General features: G+C 40.2%; 2 protein-coding genes across 5 annotated transcripts in view; both read right to left on the bottom strand.

Moving 5' to 3' along the window:
- Positions 1–233: 233 nt before the first annotated feature.
- Positions 234–6,120, bottom strand: anapc11 (APC11 anaphase promoting complex subunit 11 homolog (yeast)). 2 transcript variants are annotated; one of them, XM_086297709.1, is made up of 3 exons: positions 5,930–6,120; positions 5,708–5,825; positions 234–1,156 (listed from the first exon to the last, which is right to left on the bottom strand). In XM_086297709.1, the coding sequence occupies exons 2-3, from the start codon at positions 5,814–5,816 to the stop codon at positions 1,011–1,013; spliced, it is 255 nt and encodes an 84-aa protein (XP_086153835.1). In that variant the 5' UTR covers positions 5,817–5,825; positions 5,930–6,120; the 3' UTR covers positions 234–1,010. The 2 variants fall into 2 exon arrangements, with proteins under 2 accessions (XP_086153835.1, XP_086153834.1); XM_086297708.1 differs by having other exon boundaries at positions 240–1,156; positions 5,934–6,112.
- A 1,768-nt stretch (positions 6,121–7,888) lies between these two features.
- Positions 7,889–20,220, bottom strand: part of LOC147328526 (SEC14-like protein 1) — a 36,333-nt gene continuing 24,001 nt past the window's right edge. For 2 of the 3 annotated variants that reach the window (XM_086296957.1, XM_086296959.1), the window contains 8 exons: positions 19,903–19,973; positions 17,959–18,130; positions 16,762–16,896; positions 16,511–16,645; positions 14,950–15,201; positions 14,674–14,852; positions 14,253–14,279; positions 7,889–12,393 (listed from right to left, as the gene is read on the bottom strand). In XM_086296957.1, coding sequence (XP_086153083.1) covers positions 12,288–12,393; positions 14,253–14,279; positions 14,674–14,852; positions 14,950–15,201; positions 16,511–16,645; positions 16,762–16,896; positions 17,959–18,130; positions 19,903–19,973 — 1,077 coding nt within the window. In that variant the 3' untranslated portion in view covers positions 7,889–12,287. The remainder of the gene's footprint in view (positions 12,394–14,252; positions 14,280–14,673; positions 14,853–14,949; positions 15,202–16,510; positions 16,646–16,761; positions 16,897–17,958; positions 18,131–19,902; positions 19,974–20,220) is intronic. The other variant, XM_086296958.1, reaches the window with a different exon arrangement.

The raw sequence follows: 20,220 nt of genomic DNA, 5'->3' as shown, positions 1-20,220 counted from the left end.
AAAATGATGACTACATGACATGTTCACGTCCTCCACAAAATGTGGTATTTGAAAAATTTCTCTAGTTACTACGTGAAACTAAACTTAAAAAAAAAAAAAACAGGACAAAAGCTAAAATATAAAACTAAATTACTTTAGCCAGGTGAGAATATGGAGCAAATCTAGAATGACTGACTGTAATTTTTCAGTACAAACATTTTATTAATCATTGATGAAAAAATATATGGGCTCTTAAATGAGGGGTGAAATAAAAAGCACTGGAAGGAACAGTCAGTACAAATCATTACACAGTGATCATGTTGGACCTTTGTTCTTGATAAAACAACTGGATCCGGATGGGAGTCATCTCCCACCGCAGCACAGCAGAGGTCACTGTATAGTTTGATGAGGATGAAAATCATGTGAATCATCTGCTACGGCCTTCATTGTCCCCAGATCTAAGCTCATCTACAGGAAACATGTCTCCAACCCCAGTGTGTCAGTAAATAAGAGGATATGTTCTGGAAGAATGGTCTATATGGCTCCATTAGATGTGCAGAATTAGAAAATAATTGTTAAAGAGCACTGAAGTTATTTAAGTTATTTAAGACCTTACTTAAACAATTTGTTAGTTTGTGGAGACATTCAAGAGTTAAGGGATAAATTGAATAGAAGATATTTAAGTAGCATTGTTTTGATAACCTTGTAAATTTTTTGTCCATTTTTATCCAGACAGGTTCTGAAATATGAAAAGCTACACAAACAAACAAAAAATAATACATCAGTGTGGAGCTGCCATGAAATCAAAGTCATAAACGTCACGATCCAAGGAAATAATCAGCCAGACCTCCAAGACAGACTCAATACAACGCATTTTTTTTCTTATTTAATTTAATCACAAATCCACTACAGTAAAACATATTCAGCGTGTGTTCTGCATTAGTAGAAGTACCAACACAGATTTATTTACAGTCTACATAAAAGTCTGCGAGCGAGCCTTTCGTCTCTGTGGCAGCGACGCCTCCACAGGTTCACTCCTTGAACTTCCACTCCTGCCGGCACATGGGGCACTGCTGCTGGACCTGCTGTGAGTTCAGCCACTTCAGGATGCAGTGCATGTGGAAACAGTGGGAGCACTGACCCCAGACCAGCGGGCAGTCATCCCCAGGCACTTTGCCTGCAAAACAAACAAACAAACAAACAAACAAACAAACAAACAAACAAACAAACACACACATTAGAGAGACTGGGCAGGATTTTGCATTCAGTTGCTGATTAGCAGATATCCTCTTGTAATACTAAAAGAGGATACAAGTGTTTCCCCACACAGACCACTTAAGTGTATTTAAGAACTCATTTCATCCATTTGTGTGAGCAGTGCCATCCCCGATCAATTTAGGCATTTGCTCTTATTTTGAAAGTTCAGTTGCTGTTAATCAGCTACCTGTGACCTTTCCCGTGTTGCCTTTTCTCCAGTGAGTGGCTCACAGGCCTAGCTGCTGTTGTGGCGGTCTTCAATATCAACCTAAAGAACCTACGGGCAATACCACAAGATACTGCAGCTGGAGTTGATCTCCAAGATGGGTCACTAGAGCGGCCATCAATCCATTTTCCACCACCACTTATCAGTGATACAGTCAAGCTCTTCATCGTAACTCGGGGCCCCCTCCCAGTTGGACATGCCTGAAACACCACCAGAACAACCTCAACTGTCTCCTTTCGATCTAGAGCAGCTGAGGTTCTGCTTTGAGCGTCTCCTGACTAAAGTGCTCATCCTGTCCGTAAGGCTGAGCCCAGACAACACAAGAAGCTAATTTCACCCACAGATATCCAAAATCAATTTCTTTCAGTCGCCTCTAAGCGACACCTTTTCCTCCATGCTACCGTGTCAACAGCATCTGTGCTGTTAACAACTAGGAAGGTTCCTCTCCTCTTTAGTCCAGAGGATGTGGTGACCATGTTTTCCAAAAGACAATTTCAATTCATCTGACCTATGAACAGGTTTTCTACTTCCCCTCAGTTCATTTTGAATGAGCCCGGAGGAGATGTTGATGATGATCATCATCATCGTTGATCATGTTCACATACAGTTTGCTCTTTGGATGACACAAACCTGGATTTGTGGATATTTGTGGTAAAACTGTCTTCACTGACAGTGATTTCTGGAAATGTTATTGAGCCCTTGCAGTGATTTCCATGACAGAATCGGGTCTGTTTTTAAATGCAGTACAGCCCAATGATCACAGGTATCCAATATTGATTTTTGCCCATAACCCCTTCACACAGATATTATGTGCTGTAGACGATGCGATATTCTGAGGCATTGCAATTTTATCTTGAAGAACATTTTTTAGTGTGAATGCTTGAAAAGCATTCACAGTATTGTTATTCTAATCTTTATTATTATTATTATTAGTGTGAATGCTTGAAAAGCATTCACAGTATTGTTATTCGAATCTTTATTATTATTATTATTATTATATATTCCGTACGTTTTTTGGCATCTCACTCCTTCAAAACCGTTCAACTTAGAAAAACCATTCAAACACCGTTAGATTCCTATTCTTTTGGACAACACTGCTTCTATTTTTCATATTTTTAACATTTATATTTTTAATTTTATTCAACTTTATTCAACAAAAATTTATAATGTATTTCAATGGGGAGACCCTTCAAATCCTCATTCAACTTACTCATTTTTAAACTCTTACTACTTCCACATACATTGACATAGAGCCACCATTCAAACTTTAAAACGAAGACAAGACATTCAACTATTCAACTTGTATTTATCTTTTCAATATCTATTATACTTTTTCTTCAGTTCCAGTTTAAGTTTCATGATGTTTTTTCACCCGTTTCAGAGTTTATAATGGGTGTGTATGGGACGGAATGTTGGGGCTAGAGTGAGGCAGCTCAACTGCTAGAGTGAGAGGAGCAAAAAAATTAATCTTAAAATCTTTTTTAAAACTGCTGCTGTGTCCACAGCGTTTGCTCTACAGGTATGATTTTACCCTCAAAACGTAGCCATGGCTGTCCTCTTTCATCCAATGTGTTTACTATTGTCCTAGATGTTATGGTTCTTTCGTAAATGTCACCAATGCACAGCCTCCTCCCTCCAACTCTTCCATAGACTCTAATGTTAAAATGGCTCAGAAGGTTCGTTTGAAAATCAGAAGAGCATGGTGTCTTTCCACTGTCACCACGTCCATATAATAAGCTCCACAGGCATGAAAACTGAGAATTAGGTAGACTAGACATGGCTGTCGCTCACGGTGAAAGAATTTTGTCAATACGACATGTACTTTTCATTTGGGAAGAATTTGTTTGGGCCTGACTTTTCTGTTCATTTTAAGCAGCAAAAGTGAGGTGCATGTCTGTGTACGTGTGTATGGAGCCATTGGGTGCAGTCACTATAGCAACCAGGCTCACACCTGCCTGCTTAACGAGCTCTGCCTGCCACTGTGCCAAGATTCATCTTAAGCACTTCTCTTTCAACTGCTGCTGTGTCCACAGTGTTACAGCCATCATTTTACCCTCAAATTGTCGCCATTATTGTTCTCTTTCCAACACCGTGTCTTTCAAAGCTCAGGCATTTAAACTTTTTAAACTGTGTGGATCAAAGTGGAGGGATCACATTTGAGTCATTCAGTGATTCAAAGAATATGACCTTTTAATATTCATTCAGATGTTTTCTGACTCTAAATGTTCTTTTCTCATTTCTTAGGGTTTTCTAATTTACATTTAAAACATTTTCAGTTTTTTTCCAACTCCTTCTTCTGTGTAACCTTCAGCTTTTAGCAGTTCAGCACCTTTGTTTTCAGGTTAAATTCGTTTTTTTTGGGGGTTTTTTTAATCTCATTCAATATTTTTAACTCAAAATTCAGCAATTAATTCATTTCAGTGCATACATTCAGATTCAAGCATTCACACTGCAGTTTCTTCAGAAAATGCACTTTCTAGTTATTATTATTATTATATTTTATTCTGTATTCCGTACGTTTTTTGTAATCCTACTCCTTCAAAACCGTTCAACTTAGAAAAACCATTCCAACACCGTTAGATTCCTATTCTTTTGGACAACACTGCTTCCATTTTTCATATTTTTAACATTTATATTTTTAATTTTATTCAACTTTATTCAACAAAAATTTATAATGTATTTCAATGGGGAGACCCTTCAAATCCTCATTCAACTTACTCATTTTTAAACTCTTACTACTTCCACATACATTGACATAGAGCCACCATTCAAACTTTAAAACGAAGACAAGACATTCAACTATTCAACTTGCATTTATCTTTTCAATATCTTTTATACTTTTTCTTCAGTTCCAGTTTAAGTTTCATGATGTTTTTTCACCCGTTTCAGAGTTTATAATGGGTGTGTATGGGACGGAATGTTGGGGCTAGAGTGAGGCAGCTCAACTGCTAGAGTGAGAGGAGCAAAAAAATTAATCTTAAAATCTTTTTTAAAACTGCTGCTGTGTCCACAGCGTTTGCTCTACAGGTATGATTTTACCCTCAAAACGTAGCCATGGCTGTCCTCTTTCATCCAATGTGTTTACTATTGTACTAGGTGTTATGGTTCTTTCGTAAATGTCACCAATGCACAGCCTCCTCCCTCCAACTCTTCCATAGACTCTAATGTTAAAATGGCTCAGAAGGTTCGTTTGAAAATCAGAAGAGCATGGTGTCTTTACACTGTCACCACGTCCATATAATAAACTCCACAGGCATGAAAACTGAGAATTCAGTAGACTAGAAGCTGCTGTCGCTCACGGTGAAAGAATTTCGTCAATACGACTTGTACTTTTCATATGGGAACGATTTGTTTCGGCCTGACTTTTCTGTTCATTTTAAGCAGCAAAAGTGAGGTGCATGTCTGTGTCGTGTGTATGGAGCCATTGGGTGCGGTCACTATAGCAACCAGGCTCACACCTGCCTGCTTAACGAGCTCTGCCTGCCACTGTACCAAGATTCATCTTAAGCACTTCTCTTTCAACTGCTGCTGTGTCCACAGTGTCACAGCCATCATTTTACCCTCAAATTGTCGCCATTATTGTTCTCTTTCCAACACCGTGTCTTTCAAAGCTCAGGCATTTAAACTTTTTAAACTGTGTGGATCAAAGTGGAGGGATCACATTTGAGTCATTCAGTGATTCAAAGAATATGACCTTTTAATATTCATTCAGATGTTTTCTGACTCTAAATGTTCTTTTCTCATTTCTTAGGGTTTTCTAATTTACATTTAAAACATTTTCAGTTTTTTTCCAACTCCTTCTTCTGTGTAACCTTCAGCTTTTAGCAGTTCAGCACCTTTGTTTTCAGGTTAAATTCGTTTTTTTTGTTTTTTTTTAATCTCATTCAATATTTTTAACTCAAAATTCAGCAATTAATTCATTTCAGTGCATACATTCAGATTCAAGCATTCACACTGCAGTTTCTTCAGAAAATGCACTTTCTAGTCTAAAATTGTTCCACAGCTTGTAGAAGCGTTTTTTTGTAGAGTGGTGATTTTTTTGCCCGTCTCTGCCACCGTTCTCACTACTTAGTTTGTATAAACAGGAGGGCCAGGATAAATTTGGCATATTGTCGGTCGGATAATACATAAAGCGTTATATGTATTAGAAGCAAACCCACCAAAGAACAATCTTGTTTTGTTATGTTTGCATCTTTAATGCAGCCACTCGTTACTTAGTGCTATGTTATTAGCTCTGATACTCACAGTCAGGACAGCAGCCGTTAAAGGCCATCCTGCAGATCCCACAGTTGTCATCGTTGGCCACCCAGAGCCAGGAGGCAACCCCGTTCCACTGTTTGATTTTCACCTTCATCCTGCGGATCTGACAGGAGCACAAACGCATCACACCGGAGCCGCTAATGCTAGCACGATGGCTAATGTTGACACACGATCTCTGAATATTAATGTTCAGCAACACGTTCTTACTTACAAGGAAGCGACCACCGTCTCCTTCAGGTATCTCACACTCGTTAGGTTAGCAAAAAACAAATCATTTAGCGCTGGTTTGATCGACGTCTATAACATAAAAGTGATGTTTTAGCAACCCGGGCAAAAATTGTTTCTTCTTCTTCTGCTGAAAGACCGCCAGGCTGTATCCTGGGATGGGACATGCTGCCCTCTACAGTCAGTTTGGGGGAAAACCTCAAAATAAGAGCACCAAAGATCTGTTTTTGAAGAGAACAATCCTCACATCACCAGGTAAGTAACACAAAGGAGCTCCTGCCAGATCTGAAAAGGTGATGGTGTCATTCTAATGTTTACAACTGCTTATTTTTTTTTGACAAACATAGTTATTTTAATGAACCTTTATTCTATCATTGAACATTTGAGGCAATCTGATATTTTCTATAATATAAGAAATAATAACAATTATTTTTTAAGGGGCTAAACAGAATTGAAATTGAAAGATTTGCAGGATGAACACTTGTACAACAATAAATCTGTAATGTGCACATAAAAGCAGCACATTTGGAAATTAATAAATAAATCCTTATTGTTAATGTTTAAAACAACTAGTTTTCGCGGCAACATCAAAACAGACAAGAGCATTAATATGAAAATATAAAGATACAAACAGTGAGGTAATATATGCAAAATAATAGTGGATGATGATTATAATATACAGTGCAAAAAATGAAGAATGAGAGGGACAGGGGTTAATGCACTTGTAGTTCTCGGGGTAGGGGCTTATTGCGGTAGAATAGGAGAAGAAGAGGGGGGATGTATTTGACTGCCTGTTTGAAGAAGCTGTTTTGTAATTTGTAATCTGTGAGTTCTGCTTCTGATTGAGCTCTATTTCCAGAGGACTGTGTCATCGCTTCAGGTGATGTAGATGATGAATCCATTAAACTTACAGGTGGCTCTTTTTTTTTTGGCACTCATCCTGTGTAAATCTCACCGAGCGATAGTGTCACACGTCTGGAACCACCCATGCAGGTCTTTTCTGTTTGTGATGAACCACACCATGCAGCACTAGATGACGAGGCCCGCTGTTGTTGACTGAGAGAAGCTGGTCAGCAGGTGATGAGAGATGATCTTTAACTTCCTAAGGATGTAAAGCCTTTCCCCACCCGATGGGAGATATGTGTGGTGTGGGTGAGATTGACCAGGATGTGCACACCAAGGAACTTAAAGCTCTCCACTTCCTCCACCTGTACGCCTGAAGCAAAGTGCTCAGTATGCTTCAGTTTTCTAAAGGCTACATTGCTTCTCTGCTTTTTACTGGGTTTAAGTCCAGATTATTGTGACAACATCACACAGTCAGAGGTTGAACTCGTCACCTGCTATCGTGCCATTATTAGCAAATGTGACAGTGGTGTTGGTATGATGTATGTGTAGTCATGGGCTAAGAGCAAGCTGAGGACAAATATGCGAACACACATGAAAACCTTGACGCGTCTCCATTTAGTTTTGTTTTCTTTAAAAGCAATTGTAATGCTAGATGTCCACTAGATGCAGTTGGTCTGCAATCCAATGTGCTGAGGTGATGCTCACACTTACAGCACATCTGGTCTTCCTTCTCCAGGACATTTTTGTGTGCTACACTTTCTATTCCTTCATCTTGTTAAAATCTTATGTATCCGTTTCTGTTTTTTCTAACATTATTTTTACATTAAAGGAAACAAGCACCACGTGATGACGTTAATTTTCCATTTTACAGAATCTGAGATGATGAACTGTCAGTGATGAAATGCAGGTCACTCAGTGCAGAGAACCTTTGATCATTAGTGGAGCTGGAGATGCAGCATGAGGCCCGTATTTGTAAATTCACAGATTAACCATGTCACTAACAGATGATTGCAAGGAATGGGAAAGCAATTTTTAGTTCTAGGCAATGAAAACATTTTGATACAGAACGTAAAAAAGCGTGACAGGAGTCTGCAGTTTCTTATAATTCAAGTTTAATGCTGAAAAATGTAAAGCCACCATTTTCTCATTAATCCAAACATCCTTTTTTACACAATATCTCACACAAAGGTAAAGAGAAGATATGCAAAGATGAACACGGAGCAGAGAGACTGACGAATGTGATGAACAGTCACGACAGACAGTTATAGCCCTCATTTTTCAGTGAGATGTTGGTGAGAGGCGCTCACCCTCCAACAGCTAAAGTCAGAGAAGCAGGTTAAACTTCTTGTGTTCAAGAGAATTAACTGAAATGGAAATGAAAACCCATCCCATCTGAGCACACTTATTTATGCCTACAGCTTCAATTTAAAAAAAAGAAAAAGGTCCACTCTGCTTTCTAAGATCTACACACAAAACTGGAGTGTGAAAGTGTGAGAGTAGTAAAAGGAATATAAAGCAGTAGTCAGGTTTGAACTGTTGCCTCATCAGTCAAACCTGTGAAGAGATGAAGATCAAATCGCCTGAAGGAATAACCAGGTGAAGTCAAGTGTGCCGAGAGAAGAGTGGAGAAACACATTTTACAGGCATCTTCCTCCCCCCACTGTAATTAACATTCACCCCTTTACCCCATCACACACCTGTAGCCCTCATCACGAAGAGGGCCACTCAGTAAAACAATTCATGTTATTGCAGTTAATGACATGTAGATACCACAAGTTAACCAGTAACTATTAAAAAAAAAAAAAAAAAGCAGTTTTGTGTATCAAAAACAGGCAAGGTCCTTTTTTTTTTTTTTTTCCTTTTTTCCATAGGAGGGAAAACACATATGAACACAGATGCCACAGCTGTCTTGCTCACGAGCTCTGAGCATTTCCTGTCATCCAGTCCTATAAATAACGCCAAATTTTTGTGCTTCTTTTTGATGTTTCACTGAAAGAAATGCTAAAACTTTCCACAGACGAGAACTTGTTTTACCGTTACGAATGTCTTTAATTTGGTATACTAAAAAGTAGTCCCAAGCTAACACTGTCATATACCAGCTAAAGAAAAGGAGATTCGTATTTTATTTATCATTAAATATTTGATCTGATATTCGGTCCGAGAGCTCCAACATGCTCTAGAAAGACTCTAGAAACCCATGTGACCTATACCTGAACTGTAGCTACAGAAACCTACAGAGCTGCTTTAGGTGGGACTTGTTTTGTTTAAAGAGTCCCACAGAATAAAGACAGACTGCAGGAGTGAGAGAAAGACCAACACTGGCTCATCTGCAGCTCTCTTTTCAAGTCAGACTTTGACGGAACAGTAGACACGTTAAAGTGATGGAGTAATCCTGTTGCTTTTTACAGCAGAGTGTCACAAAGAAGCAGCTGCCGGACTGTAACGTTATTTTAAGCATTATTAACCGTTTCAGCACATGTATCATAAACACTGCTCGAAAATCTGTGGAAAATTCAGCGAGGTACAACAATCCGTGATCGTGTGCAGATGTGTGCTCCCCCCGAGCAACGTGGTGCTGCGTGGAGTCATTACAGTGAGGAGCAACAACCAGTGTGGCATCTGTGTGTATATATCTATGAGGAAAAACCCCCCGCTTTTATTTTTTTGCCGTTGTTGTCAGCTGCACTGTGTAACCATGGCAACAGCACCCAATGACTCTTGGCAAAGTTGAACATTTCTGCCCTCGACGGGGAGTCTGATCTGTGCGAAGTAATCAATGCTCATCAACCAAATAGAACACGTTTAAAAAAGAAAATGAAATGTTCATTTGACTCACGATCGCTTGTCTGTTACAGTGGTGACTAAGTGATGCTTACAAAGGCTAAAATGGTATTATTTATTGACACATGGCTCTTAAAATGGCTATATCTTAAATCTTAAATAAGAGATCCGTAAACCCAATCACCACGTGACTTCACCCATCAAGTGTCTCCAAAACACAAACAAACCAACACTAGCACTTGTACAGTATCAATGTGGTCTACTGGCGCGCCGTCAAATGATAAATCACGAAAAGAAACATTCACCCCTAAAGCACACTGAAATCTACATCACTCTGGAAACGTAATGATGGCAGTTCCGCCCAATTCACCACAACCATCCAAATTCAGGCATTTCATTGGCTGGCGCTTGCTAACCAATCAGTAGCACATTCACCAATCAGTGACAAGGCATTTCCTTGACTGCTTCATTTAACTTGAGTTCCTCAAATGTGCAGACGCTCGACAGAAAGCAAACGAACTGCAGCCGTTCCACGTTAAGATTATTTTTATACATATATTTTCAAAGCATGAGGTAGGGATGCACCGATGAATCAGCCAAGTATCAGCTGATAAGATGGCGTTACTGACTTTTGCGCTGGCTAAATGTTCAAAAACTGTTCCATGAAGAGCTAAAACACATGCATTTTTTTTTTAAATAAAGTTTTTTTTCTTTTTCTTTCACCTGGAACAAAAAAAACAATATAAAGACTAAAAAAAAAAATAAAAAATGTCAGTATCAGTGCTGGATTACGGCCTAGTATTTCACAGTCAGTGCATCCCTTACTACGAGGACAGAGCACGTGTCGAGGAGAAAATCTGGCAAATTATTTTTGTTTCACTCCTGACAAAAAGTCTGTAGACGAGAAACGGTGGTGCCACAGAATTCAGCCGTTTACCGACTCGAGTTTGCCCGTCTGTGCGCCTGTACGCAAGAAAAAGTTCATCTGCAATCTGCACCAGTGATGACGTTGGCCCAGCGGTGCAAAGCAGACTTAAAAAGAAAAAGACAACATTTCACTGCACAAAACGAGGTAAAGACATTGTTTTTGAAATACCCGAACCAAAGTCAAAGGACAATCATGATGTACTTTTTGACGCGACTTTAAAATGTCCTTGCAAACCCTGAAAACACACCGAGATAACAGGGCGGCGTGTGCATGCTGGTTAGGACTGTAGCCAGAGCGCAAACATTTCTTAAGCAAAGTACGGCCTCTGTGTTGTATAACCAAAGACAAAAAGGTAGCACTCGCACAAGACCTCAGGAATAAGTCACCTTTACCAATCATGTCAAACATGAGTCAAGTTTAGTCACATGACAGGAATGACTCAGAAAATGTGGGATCTGTCAACTTACGCCTGAAGTATTGTGAGTGCTGCCTTTTTATCTTTGGTTATTCAGCACTGGGCCTACATCGCTTTGATAGTTGAAGTCTTTGACTCTCATAATACTCATTTCTGAATGTCCTTTATCAACTTTTTTATTCCATCCTTTCAAACTTTAAATTCATGTCAAACCTCTGAAAGTATTACTGAAACAGGAAATGACATCACTGTAACATCAGGTACTTTGGTTCTGCCAATTCAAAAAAAAAAAAATGCATCAAATGTCCCGTTTTCAGAAATGTTACTGGTATAAGGTTTGTCATCCTGTTTTCTGAAATGTAGCATTTTTACTTTTGTTACTGCGTTTTGCACCTTGGGGCCACCGTAAATTATTCTCCTCATACATTTTCACGTTAAATAGAAATATTTCACACAGTAGAAAGTCAAACTTGTGTTATTGCTTCTAGTGGATTTACTTTGCTAAGCGTCAGATCTGGGTCAAATATTCAAAAGATGTGATGCAACCTGTACAGCAATGCAATGAGTGTCAGAAAGCTCAACTCAGCCACAGGAGCACGCCGGGAAGATTTTACCTGTCAATTGCCGAAGTCACTGACACCTGTACTGTTGTGATACAGACAGCTGATCTTATTTGACCCAGATCTATTAGATGTTCACCCCACCCACATTTGACCTATATACAGCTCCCCAGAGACAATAAACCCTCCAGTAACAATATGGCAAACACTGTCAACTTTTTTCCATGTCAAACGTTCTCGTGTGCGTTTGTGCCCGAGTGGCGTTCGTATGTAACAGCTCATCCAGTCTTTATCAGCAGACGCACATGAATGAGGTATGCGTCGCCTCGGTACTGTGTATGTGTGTGCACGTGTAAATGCATATATGTAACAGCGCCTCCAGTGTCGTCATCCTGTTCCGTAGGATGAGAATATTGCTTTCTGTCAGCTTCTGGTGCCTGAAAGGCACCACTCCTCACCTCCTGGCCTTTATCCGCTCCATCGTGCACAAAACATTCTGCTGATGGTCTTATTCAAACTGCTGCCCAGTTGAGATGCCAGGCATGGAAAATATATGACCCTTTGTGCAAAAATCAGCCCTTTAAATTGTACATTTAGTTTCTTTTTGCCTCAGAATTTTTTTTAAATTCTTTGTCTTCCGTTTGTGCAAGCATGCATCAGTTCCACAGAGACTGGCTGTGCAATAGGAACAGAGTCCAAAGATGATGGTTTAAGGGTATGGGGATAGGAAAAGTTGGCGTCCGTGTTGACGGTATGGGCAGTGGAGGGGGGACGTGGGTTTGGGGAATTGAAGTCCTCTGACACCAGTTTCTACCTGGAGATCATGGAGCTGGACTGGGATTGGTTGGAGTTGGTGGTGGCGGCGCTAAGCTGAGAGAAGCCGCTGTGGCTCGACTCCAAGCTGGTCATCGACCCCCTGAGAGAAGAAACAAACATGCGGTGAACACGTGAATGCACACAAAACTCACACTTCAGCTAATTTCATGTGTACACGACACCTGTGCAGCCTTAAGACTGCTTGGCACTAACTGAGCGCACTATGTGTGCATGACCCGTGCTCATGATGCAGAACCATGCGGTCAGAGCAAACCTAAAGGAGGGAGAATCACTCTGGACCCTACAACATACAGGCCCTGCCACAGGCTGCAACAACTCAGGGAACGGTTTTACACCAGCCACTGTTTTTAATTTTATAATGAATAAAAACAACAACAAAACAAAAAAAACCAAAGGTCAGGGCATTTCGTTAAAGGCAGGAGCCACTTAAAGGGGATCCATTGTTCTTTTACCATTTCCTGTCATATCTGTGTTAAAAAAGTTTTGGGGGTGGATGTTCATGTTAAATATGGCAACATTTTCCAATAAGAGAGGTCCATATAACAATCCCTGGAAGCTCGAGACACTGTAATGTTAGCAGTCATCTCAGGCACAGAAGCCACACCCACGTGCTGTTCAAACTGTCTGTTTACAAAAGGCACCAATCAGAACAAAGCTGCTTGAAAGTGGGAGGAGCAGCAAGGCCCAGTATAAGGTAAACAAAACTAAACCGTATCCTACAAGCTACTCTAGCAAAATCTAAAAATAAAATATGCAGCTGGAAATGAGCGAAACCGGCCACTTCAATGAGGCTTCCTGTGGCAAAGCATGAGGCACCATTTTTCTTTTATTACTTTTGAATGAATAAAAGAAACTTTAGGTATTAATTCCCATGTAGTAGGTAGACTGGTTTTGGATTTATATGGATGCAATATAAAATTACTATGTGCATTGACAAAACCAATGTCTTGGTTTAATATGTGCCTGAATACATTCAAAAGGTTGGCTTGTATGAAGCCAAATTAAAATAATTTACAAAATATGACACATGGCTCTTTTATTAACCTCATCCATTTTGTATGAAGTTATTAAATCCTCCATAAAAATGGTTATGGATGATTATGACCCGCGGTACCTGAACTTGCATAAATGTTATTCATTTTTGATTCCTTTTAACTGTTAACCGTAATAACCCATCCTAAGTAATTGAAACAGACCTAGATAAGTCTGAGGGACTCACCAGAGAATTAAAAATGAATAAAAAGAGCAGCTTTAACGAGGATGACTTTAGTTCACAGGAACCCTTTAACTCCCAACTCTACAATATAAGGAGCCATAAAAAGGTAGAGACTTACTGTTATGGCATGTATTATACATTACAGACATGGGAAGAAATATTGCCCTAAATTCTACATTTACTTCACTCAAGAAGGCATTTCACATACTCAGAAGTGTAAATATCAACCTTTATCAAAACATCTTGTTAAAAACTACTAGTATGAGTTAGATGATCACGCCAAGTCTGTTTTTGAAGATAAAATAAACTGAAGCAGCATGTGCACTGAAAGCAAAGTGAGACTGAGCTGGTAGTGCAATGTGATGAGTGAAGAAAAGCAAATACAAGTCAGAAAATGACAGTGTGTATGTGCGTGTCAGTTGGGCGGCTGTTTGCTGAAGTTAACCAAATCAAGTAATCCTGAGAGTTTTAGTTATGCAAGCAGGGTGATTAATGCCAGCACTGGATTCTTTCCTCAGTGTGAAGAAAGCAACAACATCCTGTTAGCCAACGCTAACAAAAGTCATAAGCAAGAACAGATGCAAATTAGCATCTCTTTGCAGCATCAGAAGCAAGACTGCCATGGAGGGAGGGAAGGAGAAGGGCACTCAGATTAGCAGCCAAAAGCAGCGATGATGATGAGCTAGTGCTAAAGAAAAAGGGGCAAACACCGAGCCACTTACAAACTCTGCACATCACAGCAAGCCGTTCTTCACAGGAAGAAGACAGAGCAGGAGGAGGGGGTTGTGAGCGATAGAACAGGAGTGGATTGGAAAGAAAAAGCTTGATTAAAGTCGTCTTCAAGCAAGGGAACAGTATCCTCATCTCAAAACTGTGGGTCTGGAAAACTCATTATACTCCAAAGGCATTTCAGTCATCTTAGCAACATTAAAGATTTCATTCAAGTACCAAATGTCATACGTGGCACTATGTGGAGGATTGTAGAGAGGGAAAACTGAAAGAAGACAGGAGTGAAAATGAGCAGTAATAAATGGATGATGTCTAAAATAAAAACCTTATCAAAACAGCAAAAATATGAATACATGACATATTTACACATCACAGACGCATATAAATGTCTCCATCGTTCACCCACACACTAACCTGAAGTCCTCAGAGCCCAACACCTCAGTGTAGTACATGACTTTACACTTGTGTGAGGAGACCTGGAGGGTGGCCAGCACGTCATCCACTCTGGGCAGGTTGGTGGCCGAGCAGGCCGCCATGTTGTGGAACTTCCACTGGAGGATGTAGAAACCCGGCCACCTCGTTATGTGGGAACCCTGAGGAAGGATTCAAAGTACAAACAAGCAAAAATGAGGATCTGTAGAAGTAACAATGATCCAAGAAGACATCAAAAGTTCACGATCATAAACCAACCTGCACACTCTCGCCCTCCTTGCAGGTGAGCGGAGACTCGACCATGCTGTAATCCTGACCCAGCGTCCAGGACTTGTCAATGAGCTGCACGTTGTTGCCTCCTGGGGAGGTGATGCCGTGGGCTCCCAGGGTATCTTTGCGTGGTACTTGCGGAGCTCGCTTTGAGTGGTAGATGTTGAAAACAATGTCGCCTTTGCACACATCGAAATCCCAGGTAATAACCGAGGAGGCATCGATGATCTCGATCACAATCTGATGGGGGTGGAAGATATTAAGCAGGTTTACATAAAGTGCATGGGCTGTATAAGATGATGTTTTTGGCATTAAAAGTGAATCGACTGATTGCAAAAAGAAGTACGGCTGTGAAGACGTGTGGGAAAATAACTCTTTACCTGTCACTTTTGATGATCTAGGCCAGAGGTGTCCAACCCCAGGACACCACACTTATGATAATGATAATAATAATAATACCGGTAATAATAATAATAATAATAATAATAATAATAATAATAATAATAATAATAACTCCAGGGCTCAAGTGCTGGTGTCCTGCAGGTTTTAGATGTGTCCTTGACCCAACACAACTGATTTAAATGGCTAAATTACCTCCTCAACATCTTAAAGCTCTACAGAGGGCTGGTAATGAACTAATCATTTGATTCCGGTGTGTTGACCCAATGTGATATCTAAAACCTGGAGGACACCAGCCCTTGAGGCCTGGAGTTGGACACCCTGGTATAAGCACTAGTTTTGATGCTGTTAGCATCCATTAATCTCTGTGCACATATGTAAAATATGTATGTACTCAAATATGTGGGAAAATGGTATCACTTCAAGAGGGGAAAGAGAAGTATCTAAAACATATGACATATGAATGCAGTTTTTAGGCCCGGTGACTGCTGAGATTAAGATCAAACTTGCTACTAGGAGGAAACTGGCTTGTAAAATGGTAAATGGCCTGTATTTATATAGCGCTTTACTAGTCCCCAAGGACCCCTAAGGGCTTGTAGTCTAAAAGCAACTTGAAACATCAAGCTTAGAAAAATACTACATCCTCTTGAGAACAGAGAAAACAAAAAACAGTTTGTGTGTCCACTACAGAGGACATGCATGAATAGTCTGGGTCTCAAAAGGCTATAAATGACTTTCCATATACAAACTTCAGGTAAACAGCAAACTAGAGAACTCAGTTACCAAAAGCAGTGAAATAAAATGGTTCATTTGCGTGACGGTCTGAGACCATTAAGATAAAAAGCAAAGCCCTTTCCAGCTGGGTGATTATGTTTGACAGTGTCCCTTTGGTATAAATCATGCAACACGAGGTTACGCCACATCACTGCAGGCAGATTATATTTCAAAGTCACGCTACATGTGTTCGTCGTCTGAATTCAGAATTTACCTAAGATGCGTTTAACAAGTTACAACCACTAGGTGGCAGAAAGTTTCACAACACCTCCATCAGAGGCACTGTGCAGTTCTCTGTTGTCCTGACCTACTATTCATATCAGAGCTACACAGGCCTTCCATCGTTTTCTTTTACTTTCCGTGCATTCAGCCTCACCTCATGCGGAGCTCCTTTGAAGATGCTGGCGCTTTGATAGATCATCTCAGTCCACAGACGGATGTCCTCGTTCTCGACCTCCTCGGCTGTGCGGTACATGGACTTGGGAACCAGGCCACCCTCCGGTACCTCACACTGCAAAGAAAAAAGCACACGTGTACACTGGGTCAGTAAAGGAAAACTCGATGTGGGTGGTGTCATGTTTTAGGATCAATTTTTACTCTGAGTTTAAATCTTACAGTGACTCTCACCATGCACTCTCCTCCCAAGAAATCCGGAATGATTTCCTTGTCTATGTAGTCCACGAGACCTCCAGCACCCTGATAGTCATTGCCTGCGTAGATCAAGAACTTCTTGCGGGTGTTTTCATCAATAAATGGGCTCACCTGAGGGAGAAGGCAGATATTAAATGCATGACATGCCTGTAGTAACATGAGGAAATACTGGTGCAGCATATGAAACTTGTGTTTGATAACAATCCACATTCCTTTCCCACCCTAAACCTTATAAATGCTAAAACAAGGAAGTTGTTTAACCAGTTTCTTGGTTAATTAAAGCAATGATGTAATAATGCAATAATATGCAACAATTCTACCTTTAAATAACCAGTCAAACCCATGTTTAAAATACATGACTTAATTAAGTCAGGAAGGTAAACACTATAAAACAAACTGAAGTCTTTTGTGACGTGCTTTTTGCATGAGCAGTCAATAGGCAGCAGAGCTAGGTGACCAGGTGTCCTATTTTATGTGTGACTGCACAGCATTTTTATCCCTTGTCCCTCATTCTACATATTGAGTCAGTGCTCTACATTTAAAAAGTAGAACCATTTTAAAAGTCAACACTGCAGGACAAAGCTTGGCTCTTTTCCAAAGACTGTAAAGAAAGCAGGAACGTTATCATCATGCATCAAGTACAGGCTAACCTGTAACCTATCTTCTGCCGCCTAAGCTATGTGTAACAGGGAAAACTGACTCCTGCCAATTCAAATCCACAACCTAGACATGTATTGTCACAATATGATGGAAAACCAATTAAAAAGAAATACAGGTCAAACAGCTAGAAGGTGATTTTAGAGGTGGCTCTTCATTTTTGCCAGAGTAAAGCGATCCTTCACATGCCAAACCTGTAACCTACAAATTTCAGTCCATCTGCACAACTGTCTTGTCCACACTACCAGATGCAACCATACTCTGTTTGCTGGGATCCTGTCACCTTAAGTAGAACCCAGCAGAACTTCCGGGACTTGAAAGCTCTTATTTCCATTTGGGGCCAACGATGCTGCTGTTGCCACTGCTTAGCAAATACTACACATTTGTGAATACTGGCAACTTCTGCATGTGTCAAAATAAGGGTGTGAAACAGACTGAAAAGTCACTGTATGCATAATCCGGTGCTGTAACACGATGACCCCACAGGGTCTGAGTTAGTCTTATCCTGGGTCTCACCAGTGTCCAAAGGACTGGGAAGACTCTTGGAGCTCTCAATATAAGCAGCCGTCCTAGAGTCTCAGGGTAATTTGCCTCCACGACCTCGATGATCCTCAGCAGCGCCTTGACTCCTGGTCGCCATAGGTGACGCATGTTCAGCCCCTCCAGATCTACTAGACATGTCCAACAGCTAGAGAAGAGGACATGAGAGGATTAGGGATGTGTGTGTATAAGGACAGCCACAAACCCATAAATGGGCTACGGCCTCTTTTTGACCACTTAGCACTTGTCACTGAAGTGAAGCTTAAGTGGTGAAGGCAGTGCTTGCTAATTCTGGAACCCTCCAACCCTTGCAGCACATTCTTCCTTTCCTTCTATCTGTCCTGGCAGAGTGCTGTGACGTGACAGCCTCTCATAGTTCACATGCCTTCCTGCGCAGCTCTTATCCCAGGCACCTCCTCCTCCTCCTCTTGCTGCTGCTTCAGAGAGCTGACAGATGACAGATACCATCTCTGTTCCCTCCCGCTCACTCTGTCAGTTGCCATCTGAATGAGTCCCCTGAAAGTCGAGCCTCATGTGCGCTTTCCATTTTGGGGGAGATAAATTCTGCTCTGGACTCACTCATAGTGTGTGTGTGTTTGTGTGTGTACCTGTGCCCAGTTCTGACTGCTGAACCGAATCTAAAACTGCTTGCATGTTTTTAAGCTGCTTTTAACCTGCATTTATATTCACCTATGACCACATTCAAAGCCGTTTTACACAAGCACTGGACTATACCTACCACTGATGCTGATTATTTTTCTTTGTCAACACTGACACTGTGTTATTAGTTCATATTAACTGTCTAGATCACAGGCAGTGAATTCTGTCTTCATACTCTGAACCACTACGGAGGCTTCTTAAAAAACAAACAAAAAAAACAACAAAAACATCTAAATTAATTTAGACTGGCATAATGTACAAAAACAGCAAAAAACAAACAAACAAACAAGTAAACCTGCAAGTTCTGAAACTCCAGAAGCTGGAAATAAAGTATGCTGAAATGGTTCCTTCATATGCAACAACCGATTAAAAAAGAGTAATAGCAATTTTTGCTAAACAGGTATTAGATACATGAAAGTAAAAACAAAATTTAAAAAAAAAAAAAACAAAAAAAAAACAATCTTAACAACACAGAAATAGTACAAAAATAATAATTTTCAGAATTAAGAAAATCGTGGGTGATGACATGTAAATGTTACCTTTTAAAATGTTCTAATAAATTATTTTTCAGTAGTACATTACTTTTCTGAAGCAGCAAAAGAATTGAGACCAGTTTTTCTAAGGTCATTGTGAATAAGAGGCGCAGCCTCTGTCATACTGTGATGTGAGACCAGGTACTGTGTTTAAAAGTAACCAGAGAGCAGAGATAACAGTTTTTGAAATAGAGCCTTTTAAGTCAACGTCACACAGGGATACTCTCCTGTTTGTTATGGAGGACTATCAAACTATTGTATGATGTAACATCAAGCGAGAAAAGTATCACTTGTGATGAAGCACAGCACAGTTTAACAAATATAGGTTTTATATTTATATAAAACATCACAATAAACAAACAGACAAAACAGGAAATTGTACAACGGTGTTATGAGTAACAGAAGAAAGAGCAATTTGTTTCTGTATATAGTACATATGTATTTATATCATGTCTTTATCTTCAGTTTTCTTGAGTTGTTCCACAAGGAACAACTTGTGAATTGAGCTTCCAGTCAAAGCCCTGTTTGAATATGTGATGCATTTCAGTTTTACTCTTTTCTTGAACTAAACTCAAAGACAGTCTGCAGATTTAAAGCAAGGACCAGTGGAATATAACGTAGTATCACCTTTGAGAGGCAGAGATATATTGGTTTACAAATATTGTGAATAATAGAGGTCCAAGATTTTTTCAACAATCTAACATATTGACAGGTTGTAAAGGTTTACCTGATTGGCCGACCAAACACCTTTGTGTTCTCCTCACAGCGTCTCAGACCCTCCTCATTGATAGAAAGCACCTGCAGTGACATGAATTGTACATTTGACACACTTGGCTCCCAGACTCCACTCCACAGTGACTGCAACATTATAAATCAGCACCCTTTACACAGCCTGTGTTCTGTATATAGCCTGGTGTTAATTTACCTGTCAGGAAATGCCACCGGACATTAATTCCCTAACCTGTAATCCAAAACCGACCTGACCCAGCGCTTCCGCCCGTGTATTACAAACCCAGCGGCCTGCCTGGCCTGAATTGCCCACTTT

The sequence above is a fragment of the Aulonocara sp. 'chitande type north' Nkhata Bay genome, linkage group LG6, assembly GCF_057382095.1.
Source record: "Aulonocara sp. 'chitande type north' Nkhata Bay isolate Kocher_YH1m ecotype deep benthic linkage group LG6, A_spYH_male_GT1.1, whole genome shotgun sequence".
In the NCBI taxonomy this organism is placed as follows: Eukaryota; Metazoa; Chordata; class Actinopteri; order Cichliformes; family Cichlidae; genus Aulonocara; species Aulonocara sp. 'chitande type north' Nkhata Bay.
Note: the sequence above shows the minus strand (reverse complement) of the source record. Positions and strands in the feature narration are given on the sequence as shown.